Source organism: Pezoporus occidentalis, unplaced genomic scaffold, assembly GCF_034315485.1.
Source record: "Pezoporus occidentalis ecotype Australia unplaced genomic scaffold, CSIRO_AGI_Poc_V1 ctg348, whole genome shotgun sequence".
NCBI classification, from domain to species: Eukaryota; Metazoa; Chordata; class Aves; order Psittaciformes; family Psittacidae; genus Pezoporus; species Pezoporus occidentalis.
In genome coordinates, this window is record NW_026915462.1 from 176,310 (window position 1) to 184,623 (window position 8,314).

At 63.8% G+C, this 8,314-nt stretch overlaps 3 protein-coding genes across 7 annotated transcripts in view; 1 reads left to right on the plus strand and 2 right to left on the minus strand.

Moving 5' to 3' along the window:
* ZMYM3 (zinc finger MYM-type containing 3) overlaps window positions 1–1,476 on the plus strand; it is a 33,134-nt gene extending 31,658 nt beyond the window's left edge. For all 4 annotated transcript variants that reach the window (XM_062630115.1, XM_062630118.1, XM_062630117.1 and 1 more), the window contains one exon: window positions 170–1,476. In XM_062630115.1, coding sequence (XP_062486099.1) covers window positions 170–368 — 199 coding nt within the window. In that variant the 3' untranslated portion in view covers window positions 369–1,476. The remainder of the gene's footprint in view (window positions 1–169) is intronic.
* Window positions 1,477–1,772: 296 nt separating this feature from the next.
* On the minus strand, window positions 1,773–3,524 carry LOC134169520 (gap junction alpha-3 protein-like). The gene has a single exon (XM_062630121.1). It carries the CDS (start codon window positions 2,889–2,891, stop codon window positions 1,995–1,997), a length of 897 nt encoding a protein of 298 aa, XP_062486105.1. The 5' UTR covers window positions 2,892–3,524; the 3' UTR covers window positions 1,773–1,994.
* A 151-nt stretch (window positions 3,525–3,675) lies between these two features.
* GJB1 (gap junction protein beta 1) lies at window positions 3,676–7,017 on the minus strand. 2 transcript variants are annotated; one of them, XM_062630122.1, is made up of 3 exons: window positions 6,670–7,015; window positions 5,315–5,430; window positions 3,676–4,685 (listed from the first exon to the last, which is right to left on the minus strand). In XM_062630122.1, exon 3 carries the CDS (start codon window positions 4,671–4,673, stop codon window positions 3,837–3,839), a length of 837 nt encoding a protein of 278 aa, XP_062486106.1. In that variant the 5' UTR covers window positions 4,674–4,685; window positions 5,315–5,430; window positions 6,670–7,015; the 3' UTR covers window positions 3,676–3,836. The 2 variants fall into 2 exon arrangements, with proteins under 2 accessions (XP_062486106.1, XP_062486107.1); XM_062630123.1 differs by lacking the exon at window positions 5,315–5,430 and having other exon boundaries at window positions 6,670–7,017.
* Window positions 7,018–8,314: the final 1,297 nt, after the last annotated feature.

Here is an 8,314-nt window from a genome sequence, read left to right on the forward strand (position 1 = left end):
TGAGCTTGGCTGCTTAGGGGCTTTGGTCCTGAGCGAGGAGCTGCAGATTCAGTTTGTGTCCTCATCTTGCCAAAGGATGAGAGGCTGTGACAAGCCTTGAGCCCCACCTTGATAGCCTTGAGGGCAAGCCAGGCTTTCCCAGGGCTCACCTCACACTCTCTCTCTACAGTCCCGAGAGTCTGCGGACCCGCAACGACGTCTTCTACCTGCAGCCCGAACGGTCCTGCATCGCAGAGTCCCCACTCTGGTACTCGGTCATCCCCATGGACCGGAGCATGCTGGAGAGCATGCTGAACCGCATCTTGGTCGTGAGGGAGATCTATGAGGAGCACAGTCGTCTCAGCGGTCTGGAGGATGACATGGACTAAGAGTGAGGTGCTGCCAGGCTGGCTATGCCCCAGCCCTGGATGCCTCGTGTCTCTGCCCCCTGCTACAGGCTGGGGGCTGTGCAGCGTGGGAGGGAATGGTGCTGCAGCAGTGCTGTCCCTTCGTTGTTACTGGACTTGGACATCCCATCCTGCTCATCACAGGCCTCTCCTCTGTACATGGCCCCCACGCTCAGTCCTGCCCCCTCTCCTGGCTGCTGGGTGAGCGTCTTCCCCAGGGCCAGCCCCCACAGCACAGGGGGGCAGAGCCTCTGGGGCAGCTTCCCTTGCCAAGCCCAGTCCTCCCCTACCCGGAGCCCTGACTCTACTCCCTCTGAACTGCACACTATTGAAGAGCATTATCTGGGACCAGTGGCCCTGAGGTTTTTAGCTCCCCCCTTCCTTTCACCTCCCCTGCAGAGGCTTCAGGTGCCCCAGCAGGAAGGGTAGCTCTGCTGCTGCAGCAGGATGGTGGTTTTGAGCCAGTGGGGAAGGACCCCTGGCATCCTGAGAGCTGCTGTGTCAGAGAAAGGGCTTGTTCCCAGGGGTGGGAGAGGTTCCTGTGCTGGAACACGAGGGCAGAGCCCTGGCCTCACTGAGGGGACACCTCCTGTGTACACCACTGGGCCACCTGCCTCAGTTCTGTTAATGTTCTCTGAGTTGGTGGAAAATTGATGGAGACTGGTCTGTGCCATCGCTGCTCCCCTTTCCCCACTGTCCCCTGTCCTGGCCTAACCTCCCTTCCTGGGTGCAGGGTGCCATCTGTGGGTCCCTCTGCTGCCTCTGTGGGCTCAGGCAGCTGCTGGCAGAAGCAAGGAGCACTGCCTGGCCTGCACCCTCCCTCCCGCAGCAGCAGGGTGCCCGAGCCTGGCCCGGGCTGTGCTGCTGCCTCCTGGCCCTCCTTGTGTTTTGGTCGGTTTTCTTCAGCTGTACATGAGTCTCCTATTGAGCCTGTATATATTGTTCTGGTCCCTGGCCCAGGGCCATCTGTTCTCTGTTTCCATGTGGAGAGTGAGCCACTCACCAGTCTTGTTGTAGTGATGCCAGGGCAGTAGGACTAACCCTGTGTCTCTGGAAACCATTCATTTCAAATAAAGATGCGGAAAGCTTTCGGCAGCCCCTGCTTCCCCTCGCCAGACAGGGTGGGCACTTCAGGAGAGCGGGGCTAGTGTCCCACTGCTGCTGTGCACCTTGCTCCTTTTCAGCCCTGCCTGCACTTCCTACCTTTTCTGGCCACTGGCATGCTGGCTGCTCGGGTGTGCTGGGATGGCTCCTGACCCTGTACCTGCGTGTGCCAGCCCTTGCCCATAGGGCTGCAGTGGCCCTGCCATGGCCATGCAGCCTGTCCCTGGGATGGACCAGCTGGAGAGCGATGCCGTGGTGGCTGTGGGCAGAGCAGGAGGCGAGTGACATGCAGTAGGTGTTTTATTTGCTCCCCCTGGGTTGACAGGCCCCAGCCCAGCCCTGCTCTCAGCGCCCCTGCTCCCAGGAGCACAGGCTGTGGCTGAGCCATGTTCACGGAGCCCGTCTCATGCTGGCCGTGGGGCTCATGCCACAAGCCTGGCAAGGCCCACAGACAGAGCCACCACCCATGCACTGCGCATCCCAGAGCATCCTACCAGGCCCTGTTCACACTGCCAAATCTGCCCCTCGCACCTTCCTGTGGGACCCACTGGCCACCCCTAGCCATGCACCCGCCTTCTTCAGGGGTGCTAGGCTGGGGGGGGTTCTGCCAGGTGCTGCAGGGCTGCTGCTGCCAGGCAGGGTGACGCGGGAGCTGCAGGGCTCTCCAGGACCACCAGGACTGGGCAGGATGCAGGACTTGGGGCCTGGCCCCTTGCAGCACTTGGTGAAACACAGATGGTAGATCTCCACCATGTTGAGCAGCAAGGACACGCAGGCCACTGCCAGCATGAAGAGGATGAAGATGGTCTTCTCGGTGGGCCGGGAGATGTAGCAGTTGACGGTGTTGGGGCAGGGCCAGCGGCTGCAGGTGTAGAGGGGCTTCAGCTGGAACCCATACAAGGCGTACTGGCCCACAATGAAGCCGACCTCCAAGAGAGCCTTGAAGACAACATTGCAGACATAGGTCCTCAGGATGGCTCCCCGCATGCAGACCCGTCCCCGTGTGTCCCTGGCAGGGAGCTGGGGTTGCCTTGAGCGCTGCCGCCGGGCCCTGCTGATGGGCCGTGCCACCGCTTGCTGCTGCGCCTTCTGCTCAAGATGCACCAGGTGCAGGATGTGGCCCAGGTACACGAGGCTGGGGGTGGAGACAAAGATTATCTGCAGGACCCAGAAGTGGAGGTGGGAGATGGGGAAGGTGCTGTCGTAACAGGCGTTCTGGCAGCCAGGCTGCTGTGTGTCACAGGAGAATCCAGACAGCTCATCACCCCAGACACGCTCAGCGGCAGCCCCAAGCACCAGGATGCGGAAGACGAAGAGGACAGTGAGCCAGACCTTCCCCACCACCGTGGAGTGCTCCTGGGCATTCTCCAGCAGCCGCCCCAGCAGGCTCCAGTCCCCCATGGCACGTGCCGCTGTGCCCTGCAAGACAGCCGCCCTCCAGCCGTGACCACCCCGCAACCCACCGAGCAACCACCCCGTCCGCTGGCCAGGCAGATGTACAGGGACACGACCCAAGGCTGCCCCTGGGCTGTCCTCACCCTACATCCCATGGGACCTCCTAACCTGTCGTGGGGAGGGCAGCAGGAGCAAAGACCTCCGGCAGAGAGCAGCCCAGCCGAGCTGGGAGCACCGTGGGGGCAATGCGGCAAGGGGACCCCTCACCGTTGGCCAGCACGTGGGGCAGAGCCCACTGCTCCCGCGCTGTCGGCTCCCCTTGGCAAGGTGGTGTGGGTGCTGCAAGGCCCCTTCCTGGCTGGTCCCTGGCTCCTCGGTGGGATGCAGATGGGTCTGCCTGGCTCTGCCTGGCTCTTGATAGGTGCAGGGTTACGGGGCATGAGGGAGCTGTGTGCCCCATTGGTGGCTCTCACAGTGACTGGCAGAGGGAACAGCCACTGCAGAAATATTTTACCTCTATTTTTGGTCTGGGCACTTTTCTAAATATATTCGGGGCTGCAGGGGCTGGTGCTGGGGGAGCATGAGCCCTTGGACACTGCTCAATGCCACCCAGGGGTCACTTGCTCCTTCATGACAGCTGCCAGGGCATCATGGCCATGACCCAACCTGGGCACTGCAGCACCCACAGCCCCGGGGGGCACCTGTCTAGGCTAGGGTGCAGGGGCAGGCACCCTACACTGGCACCCAAGCCCCTGGCATGTCCCATCCAGAGCAGAAAGGAGGGAAGCAGTGCCTGAGAAACGAGATTTAATGGCCCCAGATGCCCTCCTGGACATCCAGAAAGGCCGGACTGGCACCTGAGGGATGCTGTTCCTCAGGGGCAGGGACAGCACAGGGCCACAGGGCAGCTTTGGGGCAGGGGCAAGGGCTGGGGCCAGCGCAGTGCTAGCCCTAGCAGGCAGAGCAGCGATCGCCCTTCTCCGGCAGCCCGGGGTTGCGCCGCAGCATGTCCTTAAGGGAGCCATCCTGCTCCGTCAGCAGCTGGTTGATCTCGTTCTGCTTGTACTCGGAGGAGAGCTTGTGCCCATAGAAGGAGCCCTTCCCTGATGGGTTGGAGTCGTGCTGGCCTCGGCGGGCACAGGCCCTCACCACCAGGTAGACCAGCTCCGCCATGTTGAGGACAATGCAGATGCTGGAGGTGACCAGCATGAAGACGGTGAAGATGGTCTTCTCTGTGGGCCGGGAGATGAAGCAGTCAACGGTGTTGGGGCAGGGGTAAGCCTCGCACTTGACCAGCCGCATCATCTGATAGCCCGGGTAGAGCATGTAGAAGATGTACATAAACACAGCCTCGAAGATCAGCCTGAAGACCACACTGCAGACGTACGTCCACCACAGAGAACCCGATATGCGCATCTTGTGTTTCTTCACCTCCTCCATGTGCTTGGGATCTGCATGCCCCGTCAGCACCAGCAGCTTCTTTTCTTGATGCTGCTGGTAGGCCACGTGCATGGCCACGAGAAGGGCTGGCGTGGTGACGAGGATGAGCTGCAGGGCCCACAGACGGATATGGGAGATAGGGAAGAAGTGGTCATAGCAGACACTGTTGCAGCCAGGCTGCTGGGTGTTGCAGGTGAAGGCGGACTTCTCATCCCCCCACACGCTCTCTGCTGCCACTACGAGCACCATTATCCGGAAGATGAAGATGACGGAGAGCCAGATGCGCCCGATGGCAGTGGAGTGGCGGTTCACCCCGCTCAGCACTGTGTACAGGCCAGCCCAGTTCATCGTTCCTCACGTCTGCAGGAGCCAGCAGCAAGAGAGTGTTAGGAGTGGGAAGGGCCCCTGGCTGTCCCAGCCCTAGTGGCACAGCTCCAGCAGGAAGCAGTGCACTGCCGCAGCCCTGGGAGGTGGGCAGCAAGATGGACAGACCACAGTGTGGCTCCCACTGCTGACGCGGCTCAGGGCAGGCAGGACACGGGTTGGTGCCAGCTGCTCCTGCCCTGCCACCCCACACTGCCATAGGGATCCTAACCCACGGCTGCCACAGAGGACAGAGGTGAAGCTCCCACACCTTTGCAGGGATGCCCAGTCCACACCCAGCACTGAGCTCTCTGCTAGCAATGGACCCAAAGACCTGCACAGGCTCCTCTGCACCAGCACCTCCCTGCTCTCGTCTCCCCATTCCCTGCAGCAGTGGGGCCAAGGAGCCTCAAGCTGGCAGTTGCAAAGCCATACATTGCCACCCTCCTAGTGCCGTCCCTGCCTGGGGGGCATGGGGTGACCCCACATCCCAAGCACAGACCCCACCACCCTGTTGGGACCACCCACCAGCACTGAGCAGCCCCAGGAGCTGCTTCCCACCCTCAGCACGAGGCTGGGACCTGCCCCCAGCCACCCCTGGTGTGGAGGGTCCCGGCAGCGCATACCTGCCGGTGAGAAAGGGTCCTCGCGAGCTGCCCCCAGTGGCCCCTCTAAGGTCTCATGTCTCCCACCAGAGAGCTCTGCTCCGCCTGCCCTCGTCCCTGTCCGCCACTGCCCTGCACTGGAAGTCATATGCTGCTTTATAAACTATTTACATACAATGAGGCCTTTATCGGCCCCTGAACAACACACTTTAGCATTCAGATCCAACACCCTGACTTCCGCCCACCCTGGCCAAACAAAGTGCCTGTGTGCTGCATTCCCTCCACACAGCCCCACACCCGCTCCCCCCCCAGCCCTGCACTGGCCATGGTCTCCCCTGACCACTGGCTATGGGGTGCTCATTGCTCTGCCCATCAGGACCTGTGCCACAGGCACCACCGGGCTGGATGGACACCCTGCTACATGCCCACCCTGCAGGGATGGCGCAGGGCATCATGACTGGAGCTGGGGTCTGGCTGCTCCCCAGCATGGTGCTTAGCAGTCTGTGGGGACCTGTGGGGCTGAGTGAGCTGGGTACAGCCCCCATGGGTCCCCCATGTTCTTGAGGCTCTGCTACCAGGGGATTGGTTCAGCAGTGACAGCTGTGAGGGTGCTGGAACTGCCTGGACCAGGCACGTTCAGGCTGGAATAGAGCGATGCCATGTCCAGCTGTTCCAGCGACCCCTTGCAGCGCTTCTGGAGTCTCCTCCAGAGCTCTCTGATCTTCCAGACTGGGTCAGGCTCTCTTAGAATGAAACAGAATGGTTTGGGTTGGAAGGGACCTTAAAGCTCCTCCAGCTCCAACCCCTGCCACGGGCAGGGACCCCTTCCACTGGAGCAGCTTGCTCCAAGCCCCTGTGTCCAACCTGGCCTTGAACACTGCCACGGATGGGGCAGCCACAGCTTCTCCGGGCACCCTGTGCCAAACCCTCAACACCCCCACGGGGAAGACTTCTCCCTAATGTCTAATCTAAATCTCCCCTCTGTGACACATATCCCTCGGGTTTTGTCCCCAGCTTCAACTGAGGAGCAGCGCATCCAGTAAAATCTACCAGATGGGGACCTGCAGATTGGTGGGGCAACAATGCCACCCCAGTGGTACCTTCACCCCTTATCCCAAGGTGAGAGTGCCTGGAGCTCCAGGAACAGTGGTGGGCAAAGCCCCTCTGCTGGAGCTGAGGGGAGGGCAGTAGGTGCCCCAGCCAAGCTTTGCTCCTTGCTCTATACTCACCAGAGCTCCAGCATCCCTGGCTCTACCCTCCCCAGACCATGGCCAAGCCCTTTGAGGCCCCCACCCTGGATCCCCCACTGCCCCCCCCCCCCAGTCTGGAGGTGAGTGGCCAGCGCCGCAGCTGTGCTGTGCCCCCCAGGCTCTCACCTCAGCTCCAGGACAGGCAAAGCTCTCGGGAGCGCAGTGGCCTCAGCCTCCACGCAGCACCCTGGACTTTATACTGCCCTGCGGCGCGTCACCCCCCTCCCAAACAGCCTCGCTGCTTCCAGGACCTGCTCCCTGCCAAGTAAACACCGCCGCTGGGTCCGGCCGGGCTCAGCCGAAGCACCCCACGGGACAGCCCCTGTGCGGGAGGCCCCTCAAGCTCTCAGAACCCCCCGCCGCTATCCCCGCTGTACGTGTCCTCCCTGCCACGTGCCCTGCGAACTCCGCACATGCCCCACGGCGGGGCCCCGCTCTGCACCCAGAGCACCTTGATCTGCTGCCGCAGGCTGCCGGCTGGTCCCCGGGAAGCCACCAACACCCAGATTTAATGTGTAAAAGCGCCGCGGGGAGAAGGCAAACAGCCGGTCAACGATTAACCGGGCTAACGGCCCGCTCCAAGGTCCCGCCGCCCAACACCCTGCGAGGCGCCGGGACGCGGCGACCCTGCCCCGACGTGGGCTGTGGGGACCCCGCACGGAACCCCCGGCACGGAGCTCCCCGGCACGGAGCTCCCCGCACAGACCCCCCGCATGGGGACGGCGGGGTGGCACCGTGGGGCGGTGGGGCGAGGGGAGATCCCTCCGCAGCGTGGCGGGTGTGTGGGACAGCGGGGGCCGGGGGTGGCCGGGCGGATGCGGGGCGGGTGGGGCCGGCCGGGGCCGCAATCTCGGCCCGCGATAAGCCTCTGGGTGAGTCAGCAGCGCCCGGGGGGAGCGGGAGCGGCTGTAACCGCCGGCACCGCCCTGGACAGCGATCCCGGGGCTCGGGACCCGCTGCGGGACACGAGGGACCTGCCCGAAGCGGGGTACGGGTGAAGGGATGCGCCTGGGAAGTGACTGGGAGAAGGCAGAGGGGACAGTATGGGCAAGAGGCTAGAGGGGCCAGGGAGGGGACGGGGCATTGGGGGGTCCTGGTGGGGGGGTCAGACTGGTGGGCACTGGGGGGTTTGGCGGGTCTGGTGCAGGAGTCAGGCTGGGGGGGGAGCACTCGGGGTGATGGGAGCCAGGCCGCGGGGGCTGGGGGCAGCGGGGCCGGCGGGCTCGTGGTCGCCACTTGCGCCCGCCGTGGCAGTAGGGGGCGCTGCGGGGCCGGGCCGCGCGGACGGCGGGGCCGCGCGCGCCCGAGGGGGCTCCGCGCGTGGGAACGGGCCTGAGAGCACCCTAAAAAGGGGAGAAAACCCCGTGTCAGCGCGAGGCGGGAGCTGCTGCCCCCCACTGCTACCCCCACTGCTACCCCCACTGCTGCCCCCCACTGCTACCCCCACTGCTACCCCCACTGCTGCCCCCACTGCTACCCCCACTGCTACCCCCACTGCTGCCCCCCACTGCTGCCCCCCACTGCTGCCCCCCACTGCTGCCCCCCACTGCTGCCCCCACTGCTGCCCCCACTGCTACCCCCACTGCTGCCCCCCACTGCTACCCCCCACTGCTACCCCCCACTGCTGCCCCCACTGCTGCCCCCACTGCTACCCCCCACTGCTACCCCCCACTGCTACCCCCACTGCTGCCCCCACACTGCTGCCCCCACACTGCTGCCTGCCCACTGCTGCCCGCTGCCCCCCCCACTGCTGCCCGCTGTCTGCCTGCTG